Source organism: Epinephelus lanceolatus, chromosome 1 (assembly GCF_041903045.1).
Source record: "Epinephelus lanceolatus isolate andai-2023 chromosome 1, ASM4190304v1, whole genome shotgun sequence".
NCBI lineage: Eukaryota > Metazoa > Chordata > Actinopteri > Perciformes > Serranidae > Epinephelus > Epinephelus lanceolatus.
Window position 1 is genome coordinate 6,015,189 of NC_135734.1, and position 27,492 is coordinate 6,042,680.

Here is a 27,492-nt window from a genome sequence, read left to right on the forward strand (position 1 = left end):
ACATGAGGAAAACATCCTACCCACATGGAAATACAAGCCATGTTTGGTGGATATAGGTGTTTTTTAAAACAGCAAACTAGTTTTTAGAACACCTTTCACATTTGCAGTGATATTTAATTTTTGATGAAATTAAATCTAAGGCCTCATTGGACTGATATTTTTGTTAAAAAGTAGTCTTAACTGGTCACAGACAGACAGACAGACAGACAGACACCTCTGTGTCACTGGTCCCCTGTAGTTCTTTGGCCTCCTGGTGCTGGTCCAGGGTCTGGTTGCTGTCACCAGTGTGGCAGCTCTCCAGCTCTCTCCTGCGGGCTTTTCTCCGTCGAGTCTCAGCACCCACCAGGGGAGAGGGGGGTGGCAGGGAGGGGGTACTGAGTAAGCTCTCCCTGGGGCTCAGGTTGTGCTTCTGCACCGGGCAGTTCTGGTTGCCCTTATGGCAGGCGCAGTCCACTTTGTAATTACTGTTGGTTTGTTGAGAGAGAGGAGATGATGACACTGGAGAAATTGCCAAAGGATGGAACACAAGATACTCTGCAGCAGCAACAAGCTTTGCACCTTATACCAACATGTGTTGCATTAATATTTATGATGTGTTTTTAGACACGACTGGAAGAACCATTACCACTTATGACCCACATATATTCCCTTTACATACAAAAATAGATATATTAATTTTAAATGGTGTGGCCATCACTGTCTAGACATATACATGTCCTTTATGTTGGTATAGATACATCCACTAGATGGCACTAGAGGGCAGAGTCAAAAGTGTCACAACAAGAAAAATGGCCATGGTGGAGGAGGTCATAATAATGTACCTATTAACAGAGGTAACATTGTGGACACTGGTGGTCTGTGAGGCCCTTATGTACATACATACAATTTGTGGATGAAAAAATGTATCACTATATTTCTGATTTCTTCAGTTCCGCCATTTTAAATTTTTTTGTCCAATGGTCATGTCCTGCCTGATTATATTACACTGCCTCTACAATTTCAGATGGTTCTGCTCTGCATTCTCCATATCTGTAGGCTTTTGGACAACATGCACAAATACAGACAAACTGCATGCAGAGTACAGGCAGAAGGCTCCATCCATGTCCGTATATGCATCTAACATAGAGCATAAATGAGATTTGATGAGAATGTCATACAGTTGGTTGGATTTGATCTGTGTTGCTTTTAACAGGTGGATGCTTCCTAGAAGCTGGTTCAAAGGCAGGTGGAAGGAGGTATATGGGTTAAAGAGCAGTACTAACCAGCTATTGAACTCGTAGTCAAACCCAATGGTGACCTCAGCGTCCTTTGTGATTTGACTGACAGCGTAGATACACAGATGGATCATGCCCTCAGCAATCATATGTCGGACCTGGAGAAGAAAACAGATGCAGAAGTCATTTTCAAAAGATTTAAAGAAAGTACCTCACAAAACTCAAAGCTACACAGAGAGAAAACATAACAGGTAGGCATTAAGATTCTCAGAAAGCTATGTGGCTCACCTCAGCATTGGGTGTACAGGACCTCCTGATGAAGCGGGCGTCATTTCCAAAGGTCCTCGCATCAACACACATTTCTACATCATTAAACTTTGAGTAGAACAGCACAAACGGGTAGGGTCTGGAAAAATATGACAACAATGGTATCAAAAGCAGTAGCAGCAAGGTGGTATAACAGGTGAGACAACACTCAATGTCTCTGAACCTAAACATTGAGTGTACAGTATATAGCAGTATTGGTCCAATAACACAAACACCATGATCTCTTACTTTTTGAAGAAGTGCCCGTTGACTTCAAACTGTTGTTTGAGCATGACCTTTCCCCGATATTCAATGATGAGTGTGTCTGCCTCCAAGTTCTTAGCTGCTCGGAGGATCTTCCTGTGTTTCTGCACCCGCGTTACCCGCCCCAACTGGAGCTAGAAACAGGCAATCGCAAACCAATTATTTGTAAATAAACACTGGTCAAGAAAAAGCTGACTTGCTCTCTTTGATGTCCTAGTAGTCAGTAATATTGTTTATATAATGTGTTATTAATTATGGACTTTATTATTACTGGATAATTGCATAGCATCTTTTGCGATTCCACTGTTTGTTGCACACACCTGCATTGTGACATACAAGTTGAATCAATATACTGTTTGGTCCGAAAGTGCAGCTGTGAGTTTGGCTGACCTGCATCTGTGAGCCCAGCACTGTGTTGTTACAGGCCAACTCAGTGCGGTTGATGGTGTCCATGGCATCGACTGAGGCGTGGATCTGTGTGGTGGAAGGAGGCGTTGCAGTGCCACTCTCTGCCTTTGAGACGGTGGTGCTGGCAGCGCGGTGAAGCTGGAGGAGTGTCTGGATGTCAGCGCTGTACTGGTTGGCTAGAGCCTCCTCATACTGGTCCGTCCACTGGCGGATCCTGCTCTCCCATCCCTCTGCTGTGTTCTCATCCAACACGCTCGCCTCTGTTGTTGAGTTCTAGACACAAGACAAAATGGAGCAGGTGGTAACAAGGTTTTTTTTTTTTTTGTTTGTTTGTTTTCCAGAAAAATAGAGTGATGAGGCTGAGAAGCACTGAGTGAAGCATAGCTAAACATAAAGGTGAGGTGAGGTTAACTTCAAAATTACCTTCATCCTCATGGACTTCCTAGAACCCTCTCTGAAAGCCTGAGAGAAGGAAGATCAACACATTTCAATACATGGACATGTGAGGCAACAACAGTGTTACAGTCAAAAACAAAATTGAGGTATTCTCAATGAGTATTTACATGGAAATGAGTGGGCTGGTTATAAACAGGCTTTAGGAGTATCCTGTTTTTGTGTTCGAGCATGTAAAAATCAGATCCCGATTTTAGAAACCTAGACAAGCCCTTATCCTGTTCAGGGGAAACCCGAATATGCTAGCTGGAGTGCCCCCGAAGGAAACCAGGATACTGTTGGATGTATACACCTTATCCTGGTTTCTGAATGCTACTTGCAACTACCTGCGCAGACGCAGCTTCAGCCAACTGACTAAAAGAAACTGATAGTAAATTTAATAATTCCTGTCATTCTCATGTCCCATTGCCAGTTTGTTTTGGGGAAACATCACAGTCACCTGTGCAAATGTACTGCAGTAATCAGTGACCAGAATACTAGTTTCATACAGCAATATAAATAACCAGATTTCTCTGAGTTGCATGAAAATATTATATCCAGAATATTATCAAAACCGGGATAGGCCTCGCAACCAGAAAACCTCTTATACATGTAAACGCACTCTATGTCACCTGTAACAAAGACATAACAGCTCCACACTAGGCTTTGATCTTAGTGTTGATCATTTTCTTCTTTATCTGTCTTCTGCTTTCATTACCTTGACTTTCTTGCCCTTCGGTGTTCCACGAGCCTTCTCTGTGCTCTTCTTTCTCTTTTTGGATTTGCTTCTTTTAACCCGGTTGACAGTGAGTTTGATGCTGGTGGGTGTATGCTGGGTGGCGGTGTAAGAGATGGTGGAGGGAGACACCTCTTCATCACCACTCTCGGTGGCGCTGCTCTCTCCAGCTACAACCCCCCACAACAAAAACATAGACAAAACACAGGTATAGTCATCAGACAGGGCTTTACAAACTACTGGAAATTAATTCTGCAAAAACGACACAAGATAATGTACCTGAGACATTTTCTGTTTTTCTATGTTGGCCTTTTGCTCCTTTCCTCCTGTCAAGTCCCCTGCAACAAAAAAGGCAGTGAAACGCATAAGCACATGCCATCTGCAAACCATTAAGTCCAATCATCATTACAAAGCACATGACAATGTTTACTCAAAAAACTGCTGAAGAGACTAAAACAATTTTAACAGATTTCTAAAAATTGCAGTTTGATTAAGTTTGAGGTTAAGAGACAAAGTATAAAATATTTTAATTTGATTATATAGCTGACAAATAAACAGGGTCGTGACAAAAACTTCATGCAGCATTTTGACAAATAACAGTTGTGAGGGTTTTCATGACATACCATAGTGCAGTCACATTACCAGAATTTTGTGGGAAACACCACAAAAACAAAATCATGTTTTGTATCTAATAAAATAAATTTTATCATTTTGATGCCACTGCAATCTCAAGACAGTGAGTTACTGGGTCTAAATCAAGAACGATGCCTGTCATTTACAAACAGGTTATACAAAATATGAAATCTAAAGGGATAGTTCAGATTTTTTTAAGTGGGGTTGTATGGGGTAGGCTACTCATACATAGTCAGTATACTACCTACAGTAGATGTCAGTCCACATGCCCCCGGTTCGGAGAGACAGATTGGAGTTTGACATGGAAGCAAAGTAATGTACTGCTGTGGATGGGGTCAGCAATAAAACGCATTTTAGTCACCTAAAAAATCCCACCTAGAAACAGTTAAAATCCCACCTAAAACCAGTGAAAGTGTATGCTTCCTATTGGGAAGCTGTTAATGGCTTTAGTTCCCAAGTCCAAACTTTTGTCAAAGGCACCAGACTCCTTTTACAAAATTTCTCATTCTGGCTCACTGAAAACAAGAGATGCTGGTGTACCGCAGCCTCCATCAGTTAGTTTGTGTTATTGCGTGACTTCGTGACTTCAGTGAATCTAAACTGCCCCCTTCGAAACACCAAAATCACACAATAACAAAACAAAATGACTAATTAAGGCAGTACTAAGCCAACAGCTTCTGTGCTCAGCTATGTTAAATTACTGTTTTTCTCAACGGAGTCTGACTTTGAAGAGAGCAACACGAGGCTCCTGTCGGAAATCACTGTCTGACTGCAAGGTAGACTGATGAAAATATCATATGTTGAATATCAAACTGGGGACGTGCCAATTGATATCTACTGAATGTAATATACTAGTCTATGGATAGGTATCCCATACAGCCCCTCTTCAAAAGACCCAAACTATCCCTCTAATCTTATGTATATAATAACTAGGCCTTCAAAATTTTACTGCTCTTCTAAATGGCAGAACTTTGTTTTGCTCCACTTCGATAAATTAGCATGACCGTTTAGAAAGTCTGGCCATTGTACACTTGTACCTAATCCAACAGCTGGAACCCATGCTCCAGGTTTCAGACTGGACTAGCCTCACATCACCAGGCTCTTCACTTAATGTGAAGAGCCTGGTTTTTATTCACTCTGAATTTTGTCTGGATTCTGGTTCCGGTCTAGAGAGCGGATGCGGAATTCACCAAATTCACCAAGGTAAAAGTGTTCCCCAAAGTAAAACTTTAAATTCTGGCACACCATCGATTTGGGGTGATGAGGGGTGTAAGAAAATCGATTAACTTAATGACTTGGGGCTTTTCTTGTAAATTATATTCTTTAAATTACAAGTTTCACCGCATTTTTATTAGCTTGGTGCTTTTATTTTGACGGAAAGGCGCATCCATCGAATTCCGGATCCTGTCTCACTCGCCCTGGTTCCGGTTCCTTACCAAAACGGCAACTAACGGCCCCAGACTAGACTGGGAGCTTTTCCATTTCTCACCTGCAGTTGTCGCATTTGATGAGCAGGCCATCTGGCGTCAGGCTGCAGTGACACCAGCTGGCCACAGCCCCGTCCTCCTCTGAGGAGCTGTCGCTGTCGGCTGAGTTGTCCTCAGTAGTTTCGTGATAGCGGGCGCCACGTACCATGCCATTGAGGTCCATGCGGGGAATGATGGTTTGGGAAAGCGGGGAGGCGGGTGGGGTAGGGGGAGGGGGCGCGCCATAGTTGTGATCCTGACAACACACAACGGAAGACTGTTGCATCTTCAAACAACGGGTGTTCAGGCAAAAGGGAAACGGAAAATGGAGACGAATGAAAATGAGGGCAAAAAAACAGGTATGTGAAACAGTACAGCTGTTAATAACGGAAGTAGTTTGTGGTTACAGAGGACTAATAGTAGGATAGACATTCATGTCTTAAATGAACCTAAAAGCACTGACAATCCTTAGTTTTACTCTCATTGTTCTATTTAAATAGAACATGGAATTTGGAAAGTTAAGAACAGAAAACAAGAAAAGATTGTATAGTTCAAACAAAGTTATTATTTTAGCTTACAGCCAACTTATCTTTGAGTAACAGAGAGTAATAGTAATTTCATATAATAAGACATGCTATGATTAGAATTGATGATTAGAAAAAAGCTGTATGAACTCACAGCATATGGTAGTCCCCGATACCCATGACTCTGTGCGCTCCCACAGCTGTGGTTGTTGTAGTTTTTTTCATTCACGGCAGGGCTTGCTTCAACTGACTCAGGGCTGAAAAATAACAAATATGATTATTCTAGGGGATGGCAGTAATAAAAATAAAACAGAAACTGTGTGTATAAAACTGAGTAAATGTTCCACTTAGTTTTTCCAAGGCTGTTAAGTAAAAAACTGTTGCAATAAAAGACAACAATCCGTCACTAGATGGCACCACAGGCCTGAAGTTGCTCTCCAGCCAAGAAGAACAGCAGTTTTAGGAAATGGAATGTGGGACGCCATTATGTTATGCAACTCCTTTTGCCCTTTAGCTGAGGTTTGGCCAGACAGTGCATAACCTTGCCCCTCTCCCCATGTTCTTCTTATTCTGGAGCACTTAAATGTCAAAAGAATCAAAATGACAAACTACAATTACATTACATCCCTGGATTTTGTAGAGCTAAGGACAGACAGGGTACTTTCTTGTGTGTTTGAACTAATCCCCCTGACGTTTGGAGAAAACTAAAGGGAGCCAAGAGTGGGTGGGGGAGGGGGGTGGGGGGCAGCTGCATTCCACATAACCTCGGTCACGTAAGCAGGCTTACCTACAGAGAAGTGGCGACTGCTCTTACTTAGTCTGTCTGTGGAAATTTCCTTAGACACTACTCAACACAGCCAGGGCTGATATAGAGATATGATACAAGTCTGCCTCCCTTACACAGAGACAGGGCTGGACGATGCAAAATCCAAAGTGGTGGCAATAATAAAAGAAAAATGAGGCCCCTGACAGTGGGAACCCATCTATAATGTGGAAAATTTGCAAATTATTACAAGATAACTGAAATCTTTGTTAGCTTTAGGAACTACTATTTATTGTTTCACTCATTTGACATAAGAAAAAGCTGTGCAGGCCCGTTACTGCACTCGGTGCAAGTATTCAGAACCACATCACAAGTAGTGATAGCTTCAAATTAAGTTACAACAGCCTTGAAAACTAAAAACAAAAATTTCTGAATTTGAAGTGACTTTGATGGGGTAGACAAAATGCCAGTAGTGGTATTTGTGTTCATCGTCCAGCCCTACATAGGGTCAGTGTTACATTGCTTCTGTTTAGATGGTTTTGAGCTTGTGTTAACCCGCCTGACTAAAGCATCACATACTGTGTTTTCTTTATTTCTGTCTGGCAAACTTAAGCCTTTGGTGGCCTGCACTTCCCATTGCTTCAGGTCTCTCCTGCAGATTTTGTGGAGAAGACAGAAAACTGCTGACAGGATACTGAAACAAAGTATATTTATCACAACCCAAGGTGCCACAGTTATAGTGAAATATGTACAAAGGGGAGAGTCCAGCAACACTGTATGGACTTCAGGACTCAACAATAATGATTGCCCGGGGGACTTAAATTGCAGATTGCTTTGCTTTGCATTTTTGCCAAAAAAGTTTCTAGCTTCTGGGTTAACTTCCCCGATTCGCTGCCAGTGAATATGGACAGTAGTGTTTCTCCCTCTAGCTCCACTGAGCTGCTTTCTGGGGGGCCTGAAAATGCCACAGTGGGCTAGTAAATCTAGCAACTCACTTGCCTGGTTGGAGGAATGGTAAAAAAAAAGAATTAAACCCATCATTTTTTCCCCAGGGATTATGTTGGAAGTTGCAAAGAAGTGAACCATCTTGCTTCCTTCCCTGTTAAGACTTGCATATGCACATTACCGATCAGGTAGTTGCAAGAAAATGGTGCCGGGTAAAGACGAAGTTTATGAGCTGAAGCACAAGCAAGCATTTCAATTATCCTGGAAACATGAGTTTAGTTAGGTAGCATTAGAGGATGTAGATGAAACTCCAAATATGTATTGCGCAGTTGGTTGCAATTCTGAGAGCAAGCAGGATAAAATAGGGTCCTCTTTCAAAAGGCTTTTCTTGGTTGTTATTTGAAAACCACTAATAAACAGAATAATTTGTACAGAAGCAATTAAAAACAGATTTCCAGCAAGAAGATTTCTGACCAACTTTCCTGACTGGGCAACTGGAAAAAAAAGACGTTTAACCCTGAACATATTGTGCTGCTTTGGGCAAAAAAGTTGCACTACTGTATTAATGATGTAATGATTGGTTAAAATCTGCTATCACAACAATACTTCTTTTGTAAAGGGAATAACTGTTTATTATTGGCTAAGAATCCCTGGAGCCTCCTCAAAAACCTCTGGAGTTACTGACACCAAATATGTAATGAAACAGGAAAGAAGAATTCCTACCACTTATTCCCATAGTTTTGGAAATTGATAACTATAATCTGTTGATTATGATAATATTTTTATGCACAAAACTGACCGCTTAGATCTGAGAATGTGGCAATATCAAAGGAACAGATTCACAGCGGTCAGACAATCACAAACCGCTTGTTTAGATGTATTTTCTGCAGCACATGAAAACGAGAATGAATACACCTGACGTGTTTATTATAAAGCTCCACTGCACTTAAAAAATTGTGAGTGTGCCCAAATACATATACACAGTAGGTCAAAGGTCGGGTGCTGAACAACATCATGGGAAATGGGATATTCCCATTTCTAAAAAGTTTGTTTACAACTTGCGACACTTGTTCTATATAAGAAATGTTGCCACATCCAACAGATATCTGCAAGTAAGTTGGGAGGTAACAGTTGGAACAAGAACTGATGGCCAAAACTACAAAAAATACAAGCCAGGTTGTAGATAAACTGAATTTTCCTGGAAGATGAGGGCACAGGTTTTTGAGTCCCACCCAGCTAGTAGTGAGTACTTACTCTGATCCAGCAGCCATATCTGAGTAAGACGTTTCAGGTGTGGTGACTCCCAGCGCGATTACTATGCTCATGACGTCCAGCACAGCGACGCGTGGGAGGGGGGGAAGAGGGGGAGGAGGGGGAGGGGGAGGGGAGGGACAGGATGGGGGGAGGAGGAGAGGTGAAGGGAGGAATCACAGGGTCCCAACTACAGCAACAGACCACTCCAGAGGTGGGGCGCCGTTGAGCCGTAGCCCACGGCTCACGGTCATGGGGGACCTGAAGAGAGAGAGCAACAGGCAGTTAGACCGTCAGTTATCCACTCACACGCAGCCTGGAAACTGACAAACTGCCTGCTACATGATTCAGCGTGACATGTGATATGATGGAAAAAACCTGCACTGCACTGGTCACTGTGTCTTTAACTGTGTGATTGATACATTTTGGACTGATGCCTTTGACAGCTGATATTCTGTGTGATAGAGGTCATCTGTATGTGGATGATTGCTTACACTTTGAAGAAATATTATTCAACCTTTAACTTAGAAAAAACAAACAAACAGCAAAACAAAACAACCATAACACCTTGAAATAGCATGAGCAACCCAATTAAACTATTGGTTTCATATGAGACTCAGAATCAGTTTTCAGGGTTAAGAGAGCTTTTAACATGTTTGTATCTCTAGCCCTTTTTAAACAGGAATTGGACAAATTTGCAGGAAAACCCCATCAGTCTTCTTTCAGCATTGGCAGTATAAAAGCAAAATCGGGGAGTGTAGCAAAATGCCGCCTGCCTACTTTTGTTTATACAGAATGCGCCGTTTTCGGGGCAATGGGGGGCATGAGCAAATAAAACGTGTAGCTCAGCATGTGACGTAAACAGTGACGTATTCCGAGGGAAGCCGCGGCTGGTCAGTCCTTCGGCAATTCTCTCGTACGTCGGCCTGTTCTTCGCCGTCCCCGTCATCTGATGGTTAATGGCCTCTTCGTTTGCGAGGGCATGGAGGGCGCGCAATTCCTTGTATCACCAGTTGCTCATCTTTACAGTGTCTGTCAGGTTTGCGTTTACCTCTTGCTACTAGTTGCTCACTAATTCCTGCTATCAGCTGTTTCCTGTTAATCCACCGCCAGTGGGTCGCACATGCGGCGTCATCAACAGCTTCTCCCACAAGTCATCAACAGTGCGTCCCCTGGCGGAAGACCGCCTTGTTCTTTTTAAACCAAAAAGGTTCCGCCAATATGACTACCCTACGAGGCGGAAAATTGGGCACCTCGGATCAACTCGCCAATCCGGCTCTGTGTGTCTAAATGCTCGCAGCTTGCCGGCAAAACGGCCCAACATTCGCCAAAAATCTGGCAGTGTAAAAGGGGCTTTTCCTTTGTTTTGTAGGAAACTCAGGCAGATTGACCTTTTCTGTAAATATGTTTTCATGCACACACAGTGTACAGACACAAAAGGGACTGACATACTGCATTTAAATGGAAAAAATAGATATGTAAATATTAATGACATGAATGAAGTAATTAAACTGTATTTCATTTTATGTTTTATAGACTGCTTCTGATCTGCAGTATGGGGAGGACTTTCACCACATCACAACATAGATCATTTTTATGGCAGAGTTCTTAACTTGTCAGAGCAGGAAAAGCACAGTGTATCAGTACACCATTCAAATGGGCCAGCCTGCACAATACCAGACACCTGGAAATGACACTACGTGGAATGCAGCTGTTAGTCATGATATCAGTTACTCCTGTGCTTTTCCTACTGTGAGACGTCAAAATGTCTGCCCTGAAAAAAGGCTGCTGGCTGTGGGGATGCACTGATCATGAAATTCTGGGCTGATACTGACGTTTCTTTTTTGTTGTTTGTTTTGTTTTTGTTGTATTTATTCACTCTTTGGTAGCAAGGGAACACTATCTGAGAATGAACATAAATTCATTTACACAAACTTATGAAACAACCTTTAATATACCATATTTTTCCAAATAGTAGCCCGGGCGTTTATTTTACAAAATCGGTTTTGACCCCAGGCGTTTAAAAGAACCAGGGGCTATTTGCTCAAGGCTTTTATTTAATTTTTTTGCACTGACCTGGACCAGGCCATTATTTGGTTACAGTTCCTGTACAATATGTTTTTTTAGTGCAAAAATACTGTATAATGTAGGGGTGAGTTCATGTACAAAAATCTCTAAACATTTAGAGTGGGCCATTTTTTTCGTGTACACGGGTTTCACCGCTGGGTGGTGCTATTGCATTATACCAGTAAAGCCCCAGTTATCCGAATACCAACCAAACGGGCCATTTCAAACCAACAGTTACAGGCCGCCACATCAAAATATCGCCAGTAAGCTACGGTGAGCCTGTAGAAGCTGTATTCCCCATGCATGTCAGCGATTTTCACCGGGGGACGCACGTGATTAATTCAGACTGACATTACCTGTTTTTCAGTGAACTCTTCTGGTAATTTTATTAAAAGGCATGGCATATAGGTCCACAGTAAGTTATCATTATTATTGGGTCTTATAAGAGTGGGCTACAATGAGTACCGGGCCATCAAATCACAGCATCCGCGGTGAGAGGACACGGAATTGTGTGCGCTTTTACGTACGCGGGTCAAGGTGATCACGGATATTTGATGTGCCAGATGTATTACCCGTTTTAGATACATGGCTGTCTGTCTGTCCGTCCGTCGCACGAGTCATGTGCACCACTTCACCACTGACCCGTGCGTAAAAGCGCAAACAGTCCCTCAAGGAGGGACAGCCATGAGGCAATGAATGAGGAAATAATCGCCCGGGCGTTTAATCGGACTGGTGTTTAATACGCAGAATGGGGTCAAAGCCCCGGCGGCTATTTGCCACCGGGCGACTATTTGGAAATATACGGTAACCTTTTTTTTTTATGGATGCACAATATTGGATTTTTTGCTTTTGTCCAATATGCTGATATGTAACAACTTATTTGGCTGATAACTGATACTAATATTGATATATCCACTTTTTCCTCCTAGCTAATCTTAGTGATCATCAAGTCTCTTCTGTAGTGGAATTAACATCATATCATGCGTCCATACTCTTATCACGATGGCCCACCAGCATATGGAGACATGAAATACAATACTTTTCAATGTATGTAATGTTCATTCATTGTGCTAAATAAGAAAAAGCATGTTGGCCGATTCTGATAGTTAATTTGAAAGCCAATATCCACCTATACCGATGACGTGCCATAATTATCGTGCAACCCTCCCTTCTTTCACATTAGAAACATATTAAAAATAAATAAAAACAACTTTAAAAGCCTTTTTACTATTTACTTATTCCTTCTTTAATATTTCTTTTCTATTGCTGTGAATACATGTATTCAAGTTTCATTCATAATTTTCACACCTCTCAACCATTCCAGTGCATTGAACACACTAACTTGCCAAGAGGGGGAGATGTGCAAAGAAAGATACGCCAAATGGTGCTTTTTTGGATTGACACTTTAGATGCAGTTCAGCCTAGGGCCTCAATGCGGATTTTTATATGAGGTACTTCCTGTTCTGATTTCTTGTAGACTTTGGTTTCTGATACCCCTCCATAGCTCTTAATTCTACTTTTGCTTTGAGATGTTTGTTTTTATACATTTGGGGGTCTCTGATTAATGATGGCTTTCACCTGATTCCCCTTAAAGCCCTGTTTACTATGTGATGAACTTGTTTGGTACTATTATATGGTGCTTTCTGATTGTACATGTTTTTTTCTGTATTCACTGTGTTCTACCCCTTTTTTGTATTTTGGTATTGTATAACAAGTATGGCTTTTATTTGTATGCCTCACTGTGCTTCATCCAGTACTTAAAAACTACAGTTCCCAGGAGGTGGAGCACAGGTGTGTTGTATACTGCCAATGATTAGACTAAGACTGGTTACTTTTAAACGCGGTGTACACTTGGGCTGTCCCAGACGAAAGATGTCCAACATGAAAGAAACGTAGCAATATCTTTGGTTGTGGCTCTAAAATGGTGGTTCAACTTTGCACAGTGAGAGAGGTTCAAGGATGACTGTTGTCACAGTCTTGCGATCAAAGACAGCCTGGGATGAAATTCTGACAGTGTCAGAATTTGGGATGACCATCTCACTGTATGACTGCTGTTACCACTTATGTCAACTAACCAACCAACAGAGATGTAGCATGAATGACGCACTGGTGCTAAACCCAAACAGACAAACAGATAGCAGCTTGCCATGGAGGCAAAACGCGCTAAAAGACATGTGTGGGTTTCCAGCAAAGAGGAAAGAGTTGTGGAGTTGTGGCAGCAGAGGCCTTGCCTGTATGATGTGTCCTCCAGCTCTTACCATGATCGCATAAAGGAGGATGAAGCATTGAAGGAAATAGCGGTGGAGTTGCAGCTGCCAGGTGAGCAACCTAGCAGCTAGCAAACACACACAGACTACACAGGTTATTTAATAATGTGACCCTCTATGTTGTGCTTCATAGTTAGAGAAGTAATAACCTGTGCAGCATCCTTGCACACTCTGTATGGGAAGCTATTGCATCGTATGTTGTGGCCTGCGATTCAGTAGGTACTGTCACTGTATGGTCTGCATACATCAAACTTGCTGTTGTACCTGAGTTTATTTGATCTATGTCGCACAGTGTAATAGCTGCACTTACCTTATACGATTGCTAAAATCTCACAGTCTATAGGAGGCTTAATCTGCCTGTCCATTGTTGATTCATGTATGCTCTGATGAAGGTCTGATAGACCAACAGCTCAAGAATAATGTAAAACACTGCATCAATGTAAGTGTGCTGAAATCTTTGCTACCAGTTTCTACAAGTTTACATTTGAAAACATGACTGTATAACTAACCTTCCCCCAATACTCATTTTTACTGAATAGAGCTTGAATGCATCATAATGTAACTCAGTTCGACCTCTGTTAGCTGTTAGTGGTCACTGGCTGCTAGCGTTAACTAGGTCTCCTCCTGCTGATGTCACCATGGATTTGTTGTTCACAATGTAGCACTGTAAGGACAAAAGTTTTGTGTGTTTCCTGACACCTAGATAGTGAGTTTACTGCATCCTGGGGAAGATCTCTGTTCATCCCAAACAGGTTTTCTATTGTTCCTGCGATGACAGGATGATGTTATTCTGAAGCTCTGCTTTTTAGCCTGTGCAAAATTGATGTGACACAACAGTAACGTATCAGCCACTGCCATCGATTATTCCCATCTTATTTGCCAGTGGGCCGTTATCAGTTAACAAGGTGAATATCTGGCGACCAATGTGTAGCTGATAAATCGTTGTATGCCTAGTTAGCTATGCTCTTACATTTAGTATGAAACAATATCTGGCTGTTACAGTGGCAACCCAGTCTAATCCTATTTGACACTAATTTTGGTTGGTAAATGACACGCAATGGTTTGTTGCCATAAAAAACTGCAAATGTATTTGGAACTAAGCAGCAGCATCAACAAGCTTATTCAACAATAGTATTTCACCTTGGGGACAGGTACAAGAGGAAAGTAAGGGGCAGCATTTCAAAAGGTAGATATTTGTGGTCCAATTTGCTGACTATTATTTAACTAATTCCAGGAACTGCATTATTTTGACATCTCTAACCCTAAACGACCTATTAAATAGTCACTAGACGGACACAATTCACGGACTAGTAAATGACTGACAGAAAATGATGGCCTGTTCAGAAATGGAAGCACTGTTACATATAAGTAGGGCTCCTTTATTAGAGATCACAACAACTGTCTCAGTTGAACATGGGGAAACCATTCTTACATGCCTAATGAAGAACCAAATTTGCTGACTCATGGTGACAATTAAGGCTTTTATGTGAGAAGCAACAGAGAGCTTTGATATGCCTGTGTCTGAAATGATAACTGGATATGGACATGGTGTGATAGGCATGTCTCTCGTTCACACAGAGGCTTCCAGCATTGAGAGGAGGCTATTCAAAGAGCAGAAAAACAACCAGGGGCTTTACAGCTCTGCTTACACTGAGCCTGCCATTAACATGCACTAATAAAGGGAACCAGCAGGAGGCGCCTTCCTCCCAGACGCCTGGAGGGGTGAGTCATCCAACATGAGGCCCAGCCCTCCAGTCATGTGACCACACTCTGCTGAAACACTGACCCACACTCTCTGCTCACATCGCTCTCTCTTCCTCCTTGTCCTCCCCACCTCCCTCTCTCACCCAGTCAGACGCAGAGCCAGAGACAGCAGCCACGGCTGCTGTAAGAGGAACAGGCCCTCCTGTGCTCCGTTCACACGCTGAGGAGAGGATTTGGCTAATAGCAAGGTCATCCCCCGGGCAAACACATGCAAATACGTTACCTGATCGGATTCACCACTATACGTTTCCGAAAAAGCAAGACATCTCACACAACAAATCAATAACCCCAACAATCAAACATAGCCAGTTTACTAGAGCCGCAGCGACAGGATGCATGACATTTCTGTGGTGGTCCCCTGGCTACAGCGACTGTTACCCTCACTCTCCAGCACCAGGGCAACCACAGCAAGGCTGGGGACTTTCAATAATGTCAAGGTCAGTTCAACTGTGCTCACTGTCAAACAGAGAATGTCAACCCCATCCAGCTGGATACACACACTGGTAGGTAGCAACAAGAAATGTCAGCTAGATTTTTGGTCGCAGAGGCAGAACATTCTGCTAAATCTCAATGAAAATAGACACATGCAGGTGAGGACATTCAGAGAAAGATACTGATGGCAGATTTTTGTTTCAGGAAAGAGTTCAGGTTTTGATTATTCAAGGACTGTTCCTCTTTCAGCATGACTCATTAAATACATTGAGAAAAGAACAGCATTAAATGGGGCATGAAGGGGTAACATGAGTTTTAACATACTTAGACATGATGGCATAGAGTGGATGCCATGTTGTCCCATCCACAGCCTTTTTCTTTTATCCCTATGAACGCTGCTTCACAAAAATAGCCACCTCCCTCCTACCTAACTCACAAAGGGAGTCACTATTTGGGCCTCCTCCAAAAGAACCAGACGGTGAGCTAGGGAGGTAAATTCCATACGAAGAAGGAAAGCCTTTCTTTACCTCGCTCCCTCCTCCTCCTCCCCCACCACCTCCCTCCCTTCCTTGTTCGTTCCTCTGGCCATGAATACCGGGCTCAAATTACCAGCAGGCTCAACAAAGTCTTTTCACTTCCACTAGAACAGAGGCCATTTTGGAGACAAGACCAAGGGGGAGGGACAAACACACAAAATGAACAGCAAAGAAGACCCTCTCTCTTTCTCTCTCTCTCTCTCTCTCTCTCATCATCCCTCACGTAACTCTCTCCCCTGTTCTTTGTTTTTTTGTTAAACACTCTAGCATTCCGACATTGTTAAGCACTGGCAGACGTGCATTGTACTGACCTAAAATAAGCTGTGTGATTATCCTTTAATATCAAAATGTGTCTCTGGGGTAATATAGCGAGTGTAATTCAGATAGAGCAGGACAAACAATTCCAACCATTAAAGCATATGCACAGCAGGTCAAAGACATGGACATACAAAATGCCACACCTTGTCCAAACACACTTTAGCACAGCAAGTTTTGTAGGTGTTAACTAACATGCTGAAAAACAAGTCGTGCACATGCAGGTACAGCATCTATAGAGAGCCCACCATGTTTACACAATATTATGTTGATATACCTATGATTCAGATGTAATTAGGTTAACAGGAAAACACCACTCTATGTAATTACATAACAATAAAAAAAACAAACACACAAAACAACTGCTCAAAGGGTGCTTCACAAAAAGCAGCTTGGTGAAAGAGTGGCATAGAAGCTGAATCAGACATGACATCTGAGCTGCATCTAAAATCATTCCCTCTGTGTAGCCTACTGCAGTATTTACTTTGCAATTTTTTATTTAAGTGTCTGAATTATATGTGTGAAATCTTCCACTATGTAGTGCCCAAAAAAGTTCTGATGTTGGTTAGTTCACATGTCTGTAATAACAGCAGGACAGCTGGGTGTCTGTTAAGTAGTCTGCTAAATTCAGCAGAACAGGTGACATGAAGGTAACATTATTGATATGGGTTACAAAGAGGCTTGGAAGTGAACAACATCCTATCGTGCCTACTTGGTGTTTTTGTGTGTTAAGCTTTAGTGGTAGGTGGTAGACTGAGTGCTTAGTTGTGTTAGCAGTCAGTGAGTCAATAATAAATACATAAATCAAAATACATAAAACAAAATAAAGTAATATTAATTAAGAGAGACAGACATATAGACACCTGGCAAAATACTCATAACTGCTTCTGTGGAAGTACACGCTTCAATTGGTGTCACCTGGACCACGTTTCGACAGGATAAAACACACACACACACACACACACACACACACACACACACAGTATCAGAAGGTGCAAATCAGTGCCAGACTTCGCTACATTGGCGTGGCTGGTAAAAATAACTACCGCCTACAAACTATATTTCAGAAATAAAAGGGTGATTATGCTGACAAGTTTCATCACGTTCATCACCCAACTAAGAATTATGCTAGTTGAATCAGATTTAGCTATGTAATACGAATATTTGACGATTCAATGTCACACTGGCATTCACGTAATCTGGTAAACAAGCTAACAGCACTAACGACTGGTTAGAAATGTGCAACAACATTTTCTTCCAATCCTAGATATTAAACAAAAGCCTGACACTGTGTCGTATTCAGTTGATGTGAGCTGTAAATTCACCACTTTTAAGCAGAAGAGAGAAGATAATGTCATCTTGGAGCCTTACTGTGGAAAGTTTCTCCTCTTCCCTGCCACTGCATTGTGTCTGCAGCTGTTTGTACCAAAGAGTAGGGTGAAAGTCAAGAGCCCTCATTCTGCAGCTAAATCCGGGCACCAAAATGTCCCCAGAATTACACTGCACAGCACACTGTAAGTTGAGTACTTCTTTTAATCTTTTGCTTGTCAATCTCTAACTTTCAGAGGACAGCCCTGTTATTATTGTCAGTGAGAAAACTGACTCCACTAACATACACAACACATGGCTTAACAAAAGGAACACTTCACAAATGTATTAAATTTGCCTTAATAACTATCGTTTATAGACAAAACAACTGGTTTGCTAGTCACTATTATAATAATAATAGTATATTTCATTATTAGCTGAAGCCCATGGCACTTGCTTTTATTGCACATATGTAACAAGTTGTTGCCAACTCGAGTTCACTTCGAGTTCGTTCACTTCACCAGTCCCTCCTTTCCTCTGCTCAGCTGCTCTCCTGTATCATTGATTTTCAAATAAATGATGAATTTGGTGTTATTTTTGGCAATAAATAAATAAAATAATTCTGGCCTTGCAAGGACGTCAACAAATACAGGGGTAACACCAAAATCACTATAATGGTGTTAATATGGACATTAAGTAAGCTGTTTAAGAGGCTTATCCTGATTTTGTGCATATTCAGGGTTTGATGTTTACATGAAACACAGAGTAATCTAGTCATTTATATTCCAGTATCCATGGTAAATACTAGTATCATGGTTACTGATTAGTGCAGTGTATTTGTGCCTGCGATTTTTACGAAAACAAACCAGCAATTTGTGATGAGAGCGACAGGAAATACTAAAATCTACACTGTATATTTACTACCGCTGCTACAATCTTCAACGGCTGTCTGCTGTGAATGCTTCCACCATCAGTCTCTCTCTCGCTCGCTCTGCCAACCCTAAGCTTTTCCTGAAAGGAGCTATGCTACTCTTTCAACACTTTCCTCCAGTTTGACCAGTGTCAGTGTCATTACCACTGTACAGGACAGACGAGCAGTGGGTACGCAGCCTCTTTCATCACCGAAAACAAAGCTGTTTCAGAAGTGAGATGCTTTTGCTGCTGCCATTATTTGTATTTATGTTATGTCGCTTGGGTGAAGCTGCAGCTGTGCAGGTAGTCAAAAGCACTCAGAAACGTGGATAAGGTGTCTACATGCTAGGGCAGGGCAGTATGGAAAAAAATCAATTATTAGAATATTTTTTATCAAAAGCCTCAATATCTATATTGTGGCAATACTGTAGGGTTGTAGGGTTCACAAAATATTTACACAATGAAACATTATGACTAAATTGGTAAAAGGCAAATGATAGAACGGCTAGGTTTATAGTGCTGGAAGGTATACCGCTTTTTATACACTGCCATACTGTCACATAGTTTAAGCTATTGCTGGGGAAGTCCTTCAGACAGTTGAAAGCACTACAGTCAGAGCACATTGTATTAAAGGGAGAGGGGACCCTTATTAGCTGTGTGCCCTTCTTAATAAGATTATACATTTATAACAACAATTAAACCCACACTAACTCTGTAACAAGGAAAAACACCATGGCACACAATAATGTGTGACATAAATAATTTGTCACACTAATAATAGTACATTTACAGAAATACATCATGGATCGACTTGCTGGGTTGTGGTTACAGCTCACTAGCTAGCCAGTAGCATAATGCCAACAGTCTGTTAACAGCTGGGAGAAGCTCCATCGCAGTACGTAAAAAAAAGAAAAAAAAAAAAAGAAAAGAGAGATGGAGGACAACTTGTGCACAAAAGAGGAACTGTATCTGTTGTGTGGATTCATTTTTTTTTTTTTTAGAAGATCCAACGCAACATTAGTTTGTTGGGACGCTGTTGTTGCCAGTGGTAATGCTAGGAACTTATTTCATCATCACCTCAGGAGAAAATGTGAGTTGAAATACTGATTACAGTGGTGGGATTTAAGGCTGTCTGTAATGCCAGTGAAACCAACGGGTCAGACACCACTTTAAGCAGTATTTGCTCAAGGTGCAACATATGATAGAAAAGCAAGTGTTGGGGTGACACTATGGATGCAATAACAATACAACTTTGTAAGGACATGGTTCTGCTATAGACAGTTGAGAAAGATGGATTCAGAGCAATGATTAAAACACTGGATTCTAGGTATATCTTACTAATGCAAAAATATTTCATAACATAATGTTAATTAATATTAGGCATGTTTCTTACTTGTTCAATAGAACATTTGAGGAATATCTGTTGAAATACTTTGAATATAGGTTTGTAGTAGCATTATTCTACTGTCAAGAGTATATAAAATAACAGAACATTTTGATGTGGTCCTGCTAGATGCCTCCTGCTGCTGCTGTTATCATTAGTCATACTTCTACTGTTATTATACACAAATGATTATTGTCACATATGTATACTATCAGATATTAATATATAATTTCAACATATTGTTCCACAGTAGCCAGAATTATAATTATAATATTATTACTTTCATTAATGTGGTTGTAAGCTACTTTCATTACCGTCTGTCCAGCATCTCTCTCTGTCTCTTTCTCTTTCTCTGTCTCTGTCTCTCTCTCTCTTTCTGTCTCATTGTGTCATACGGATTACTGTTCATTTATTATGCTGATCTGTTCTGTACGACATCTATTGCACGTCTGTCCGTCCTGGAAGAGGGATCCCTCTTCAGTTGCTCTTCCTGTGGTTTCTACTGTTTTTTTTCCCTGTTAAAGGGTTTTTTGGGGAGTTTTTCCTTATCCGCTGTGAGGGTCCAAAGGACAGAGGGATGTCATATGCTGCAAAGCCCTGTGAGGCAAACTGTGATTTGTGATATTGGGCTTTATAAATAAAATTGAATTGATTGAGGTAGGCTGACAGGTCTGATGTCTTATTCACTCAGCAGCTGACTTGTTGAATGATGGCGAGTGGATTTAATAATAGTGATAATAATGATGATAATAATAATGATAATGATGCTGTGATTTGTGATATTGGGCTTTATAAATAAAATTGATTGATTGATGTCCTCGTGTATATACTGAAGGCTTTGATTACTGTCTGTTTTTACTATGCTGCAATTTGAACATTAAAAATTACTTACTTTCTGCAACTGTATATTATGCAATCTAATTCTTTTATGTATTGTATCATTTTGTGGGCCCTTGCAACTATTATGGTAATCAAAGCCTTCAGTGTATATTAAGGCTGTGCAATTAATCATCTGGTGATTGCGGTTACAATTTTGAGGTCAAACGATTTCAAAATTAATGAAATCGAGGGTAAATGATTTTTGGTCATGGAGCTGGAGATGTTATTTTGTCTTCTACGGAAGCCGCGCATGCGCAATACCGCCCCCTCCTCTCCTATTCACTCCACAAGCCAGTCAAGTAGGTGAACTACGAATAACCCAAGGGGTAGGTGATCGCGGAAGATTTCAAAAACAGCGTGCAGAAAATGGCAGAGGGAGAGTGAGAGAGGTTGGTCTGTGTGTGCACACGTGTCTGTGTCTGTGTGTGCATATCGGGGCCGAACTATGCCGTATGCGATACAGAGAGCAGAGGAGAATTGTAAACGCGCAACCATGTAGAGACAGAAATGACATGCCGCCGTGTAAACAATGTAAGTCATCACCTGCGCCACATAATCATTTGCATAATCGTGATTTCAATTTTGACCAAAATAATTGTGATTAGGGATGTCCCGATCCGATCCTCTTATCGGGTATTGGCTCTGATCTTGTTAGTTTTACAAAATCAGAATCGGTAATAAAAGATCGGAGGAATCAAAACAACAAAAATGGCCAGGTTTTTCATCAATGTTGTTCATTGTTGCCTCCGCTTTCCAATGTCTAAAGATATAGGCCTATTTTGTTTGTTGAAGACAAGAAGAAGATATTGAATTTGTTTATATTTTGTGCTGTTGAGCCACCGATAAGCTTTTTGGATACTATTTAAATAAAAACAAACCTTATGGGACAACTTGGATGCATTTTTTTTTTCTTAATGCTTTGCAAAGTATCGGATCGGACTCGGTTTCAAAGTAATGGACTCAGTATCAGATTGGATGCAAAAAAAAAATCTCATCGGGACATCCCTACTTGACAGTAGAATTGGCAACTATGAACCTATATAAAGGCCCACTCATGGGGAAAAAAACAAAACACATATGCCGTGAAACCACCAAAATCTTAAAAACAAACAAACAAAACAAAAAACAACACGATACAAATTTTTGCCGACACCGCCCATCACTAAGCTAGAACAGTATGGTTAGTTCACAAAATCACATCACTTCACTGTAGTGCAGCCTTTAAGACATGCAACAGTATCCCCGTTTCTTCCCAAGTACTCCAGCTGGCATATTCAGGTTTCTCCTACATGGGATCAGGGCTTATCCAAGTTTCTGTAATCAAGATATGATTTTTATGTGCTCAAACACAAAAACAGGGTACCTCAAAAGCCAGTCATAACTGGCATACTCATGTCCATGTAAATACACTCAATGTGTGGAAAAGGAAAACCTGCTTCAGACTGCAATTGAACTGAGCTTCAGAGTTGATTTATTCTCTCGAGACAACAGCCCTAAACATAAAGTCAAAGCTACACAGGAATGAGTCCAAAACACACAATCTTAATGTCCTTGAACCCTTACACTCACTCTAGCAATTCAGCTAAACCTTTACACACACTCCTATGAAGTCAAAGGAGTAAATGAAATGGCAGCATGTACATGAGCACAATCATTCACAGTAAGCTTGAAGAGCAGTTCTGCAAAGGGAAACTTCAAAGGTTAAAGCGACTGACAAAGGGAGAAAAGCCAAAGGCAGCTTGTCACTCAATATTTTCCACCACTAGTTCAGTGACCTCACTGGGCATTCGGACATTAAGATAGATACATCTGGTCTACACTGCTCTATTCTACATTCAACTTAAAGCAACAGTTTGGAGAATCACCCATATCCACTTAACTTGCCAAGAGTTAGATGAGAAGATAAATACCATGCTCACATGCATGTCTCAAATATGAAGTTATAGCCAGAAACCAGTTAGCTTGGCTTAGCACAAAGACTGGAAACAGGGGGAAACAGCTAGCTTGGCTCTATTCCTTTAAATACTCATTTAAAGCTGCATTTTCCATTTGTTAATACCACTAATGTACAAAAACCTCAGCACAAGCTGACAAATACAACCACCACATACCACTGGTTTATAAAGTTCTAGCTAGCATGCGCAGTGTTTCCAATGGGAACAGAGTTGACATTCCATCTAATGGTAGGGGTCCTAGAAATGTGCCAGCTCAGGATCTTGTAAGATTTGAGAAACATTCATAATTTGGGTTATAAAGAAATGCTTTTATTAAAATTCTTTGCGTCCAAGTTTTATTGTGGAACTACTACACTGAGGATGACTGCACAGTCAATAATCACAGGGGAGACAATGTTTGAACATGGAACAGCACACACTATCTAAATTTTGGGTGCATTTCCACTCCTACTGCGCCTTTCAAACGTCTTCATCTACCATGCATGCGATCAAAGTGACTGACCAGATGACATCAGCCCCTTTTTACACTTAGATCATGCTATAGAGCCGCTTCAAAGTCCCCTCTTTATGCTGCCTTTGCATTTTTATGCAGAGCCAAACAACAGTATTACATTAACATGGCAATAACAATTGTTTACTGCCCCTGTTACATGGCTGCTGATCTCATCTTCTATTCGGAGGGTAAGGAGCTCCTGGATCTCATTGTTATACCAATTTATGGACATTTTTGGCCATCATTCTTTCTGTTTGCATTATCTGCTAACTGCTACCAACTGCTTTTTAAATATTCTGGCAGCGGGTCCCACACTGTCCTGTCCTGTCCATAGTAGGGCTGCTCGATTATGGAAAAAATCATAATCACGATTATTTTGGTCAAAATCGAAATCACGATTATGCAAATGATTATGCGGCGCACGTAATGACTTAAATTGTTTACACACACAGACACCAACACACACGTGCGCACACACACACACACACACACACACACACACACACACACACACCCACCAACCTCTCTCGCTCTCCCACTGCCATTTTCTGCATGCTGTTTTTGAAATCTTCCGCGATCACCTGCCCCTCACATTATTTGTAGTTCACCTACTTGACTGGCTCGTAGAAACAGAGGAGAGAAGGGGAAGGGGGAGTATTGCGCATGCACAGCTCCCAGGTGCGTTTGATTTGCAACACAAGGCAACGAGAGTAAACTGACAAGAAGCGCATAATCGTTTTATGTCGATTATTTTGTTTTGATAATCGCTGAAAGCCCAAATCGTAATCTAGATTAAAAATCGATTAATCGAGCAGCCCTAGTCTCTCAGAAAGCTCTGTCTCCCATTCCATAATTTTACCTTTCATACACAAAGGCCAGTTGGCATATTGGCATTAGAATTTCCACCTTGAGGAGGCAGTACAAAAGGGGTAATAAATACATGCAATGTTTTGATATGGAACAGAACCCCATCACACAATACACAAAAACTATAACATGTCTGTATTGGGGAACATCACAAATGCACCAGTAATGAATAGTTACATGTGTCCGTGGATATGTTATTTGAATTTGAATTCTCACTTGAAATGCAGCCTTGCAAAAGAAATGCAACATGTAACCAGCACCTACTGACGAAAAGATTCACTTAAACAAATAAGAAGCATCATCTTGTCATACTGAGTACAAACTCAGTTTACTTGTTGTTTCAACTTCAGGTAACATTAAAGACATATCTCACCCTCTATAATATTGCAGTAGGAGAGTAAGAAACTGTTGCAGTGTTAATTCTTTCCTTTCATGCAACTGCAGGGCTTCAGACTAACTTTTTCCACTAGTAGCAGTGGTGCTCCCTACTAAAATCAGCATGAGACACACCACATTCATATTTTTTTTTCCCATTTTAACTGTAATACTGATAAATGTGAATTACAGAGATAACAATGTGCTGTTTCATTTCAAAGGAAAATGTCACATAGTCTTAGCTACTTAGCTCTAAAGTTTACTGTTGTTTTCTGCTGAACTTAGTATTTAGAAATGTAGCTATTTCACATTGCATGAATAAGGGACTTAAACTTTGCAACTTTTCCAAAGTCCAAGCAGTAAAAATGTTTTATTTTAAGTCTGTATGTAGTCAGAATTGTCCTTGATTGAAATTTAAGGAGGCAATATCACACAAGAGGGACAGTGGTTCTATAATTGCTTTTTATTAGTTAACTAGAATATATAAAAACACATTATGATTTGTTTGTTTATTTAATGATTTACATCATAATTACTTTTCTTTCCCTTTGTCCTCTTCTAATGACCATTCATAATTTAACTCAAATGTTATTTGAGTTGTGAATGTTTCTCTTTGCAGTGCACATTTCTAACAACAACCATTAATGTAGGCTAATTAACAGTCAATGTAAGTAATGGTTTAAAACACATAAAGCGGGATGATACATGCATAGTTGAAAGTCCCAGTGATGAGTTACTCTTAACACAGCACTGTAAAATGAAAACAATGTCCCTACACACGAGCATTTTAACACCATTTTAGAAATAATCTCCATCCATACTGACACACCTGACAATGCATCTCACATAACCATTCAGGTACACTGGGCATATGTGTGCCAATGAAAACCGGAAGCATTTCATTTCCTCTGCGGCTGGTTGCTTAGTTACAGAAAACATTACGGAGATGGCGAAATGTCTAATCAAATTACTTGGTTGGAGCTGTTGTATAATCATTGTCAACATTTTTTCCAGCAACCCAAAATCACAGATTTAAGATATTTGTCTCACAGTTAGGTGGGATTTCCTAATTTATTAGCGATGGAGGTAATGTGCTTCATACTTTCTGTAAATATAATCCAATTTATCTTACTTCCATATAATATTCTGTATATCAGTCTCTCCTGGATTTTGCAGGCTGTTTGGGGATTGTTGCTGCCTGAGATCCATGATTTCACAACAGCTTTTCTAAAAATTGTGCTGCATGTTGGAATGTTAATAGGTCTTTTTCTATAATGAACTGCAGGGGCAAGTGAAAATTGCAAAAATAGTTGCAATTCTGTCACGGATTCGCGGCTCATTTTATTTCGTATTCAGTGTTTTCCACAGAATTTGAATCTATTTTTGATGGTGGGGGTGGGGTAGGGTCAGCTGTTGCTGCCTTTTGACACACTATTGAAGGAACGTCCCTGTTAGCCACTCTCCTCCTGCTCTCTCTGCCTAGTTAGCACAAGCTAACACAACACCATACGATCTCATCCATACTTGTCATATATAGCTGCTTGGGCAAACACCTTGCAGCGGCTGAACATATCTGACATTGAGCCGTTTATCTCACACCAACACTGAAAAACCTTGACTCTGTCATTAAACCCATTAAAAATGTTCAGTGGCATTTGCCATGTGATGCTAACAGTTAGCCCTGTCACTGTATGTGTGACTGTCCAAGGCACACAGCTCTGGTCCAGCAGCAGTAGTCTTGTGATAAACAGAGAGAGAGAGCGGGGCTTAAAGTGTCGATATGCTGTACACAGCTCTACAATAAAATGATTTTAACAGTTTTAAATAGTCAAATTTGTTGTGAAGTTACAGTGATTAGACAAAATTGCAAAGTCGTTCAGAATTCACAGGGATTGGCTGAATCAGCATTATTTCTTACAATTGCCACATCCCGGAGGGGCGGATATATAGTCCGTGTTAACTCCATATCTCGAAAAGCAGACATAGTTCCATGTGTATCCTGGGCCATATCAATACATTTACCATAAAGGTCTGAATACAGAGGCACTCTAAGCTTGATGCAGAAACATCAGGTGCTGCCTCTGGACAACCCAAGAAGCACAGGAGGACAGGATTTGATACAGCTTGGCACACTCAGAAAAAGACTGCGGTCAAGCCCCCTGCCACTTGCATCTTTGCATTTGCATTAAAATATTTATCTAAATCTGTGCAATGCTCATATAGGTTTAAATCAGCCATCACAACTGCAACCAACATGTTGAATACACTGGCGGGCTATGCATGTGATCGGTTGGCAGGATGGTGAAAATCAATGCCCAACATTGCAAAGTGGTCTATTCATGATGTCATTTCCACATATAGCTTCAAGAAGACCGCCAGAAGGGTCACACATACATGAACATACATGCACAGTTTGGCTTTGAACAGCATGTCCGTGCTCGCACAGTGTCCACCTGTGCCTCGCAAAACCTCCACAACACATCCAGTCCAGTGAGATTACACCAGCCCCCTCAGTCTGCCCCCGCACACATGCTTACTGTAGGAAGGATATGAATATATCTGCCATTCCCCGGCACTGCGCAGGTCGAGCTGCACTCACTGAGCTACAGCAAGAGGAAATTGAAGATGAAATACGGGCGGATCAATAGGGCCTGCCTTTAAGACAAACGGGATATGTGGCCAGGGAGAAAGTAAGGCTCATTGTAGATCTTATTTCACACTCACCCAAACACATTTACAATATCACGAAGAGGTAAAACCACACACACACACACACCCTCACATACACGTACATACATACATACATACATACATACATACATACACAAAGACATGATTTCAGAGACTCCAAAATTAGTTTTATACTCACTAGCCTCGATCATGTCACAAATAGAAAATGTACAGCTGGATAACAAGATTGTAGTATGATAATGTAGAAAGGTGGGCTTCAGCATAGGCATTTACATATCTATGTTGTTAATTTGTACATTGTAATA

At 41.0% G+C, this 27,492-nt stretch overlaps 1 protein-coding gene across 4 annotated transcripts in view; it reads right to left on the reverse strand.

Annotated features, from left to right (window-relative positions):
- Positions 1 to 27,492, reverse strand: part of setd5 (SET domain containing 5) — a 49,692-nt gene that overhangs the window by 15,375 nt on the left and 6,825 nt on the right. For 2 of the 4 annotated variants that reach the window (XM_033627814.2, XM_033627816.2), the window contains exons 2-12: positions 8,946 to 9,203; positions 6,138 to 6,240; positions 5,483 to 5,715; positions 3,640 to 3,698; positions 3,343 to 3,530; positions 2,616 to 2,654; positions 2,175 to 2,465; positions 1,770 to 1,918; positions 1,503 to 1,620; positions 1,263 to 1,372; positions 215 to 464 (exon numbers count right to left, since the gene is read on the reverse strand). In XM_033627814.2, the coding sequence (XP_033483705.1) occupies positions 215 to 464; positions 1,263 to 1,372; positions 1,503 to 1,620; positions 1,770 to 1,918; positions 2,175 to 2,465; positions 2,616 to 2,654; positions 3,343 to 3,530; positions 3,640 to 3,698; positions 5,483 to 5,715; positions 6,138 to 6,240; positions 8,946 to 9,016 (1,611 nt within the window). In that variant the 5' untranslated portion in view covers positions 9,017 to 9,203. Of the gene's footprint in view, positions 1 to 214; positions 465 to 1,262; positions 1,373 to 1,502; positions 1,621 to 1,769; positions 1,919 to 2,174; positions 2,466 to 2,615; positions 2,655 to 3,342; positions 3,531 to 3,639; positions 3,699 to 5,482; positions 5,746 to 6,137; positions 6,241 to 8,945; positions 9,204 to 27,492 lie in introns of all 4 variants that reach the window. The other 2 variants (XM_033627815.2, XM_033627810.2) reach the window with 1 other exon arrangement.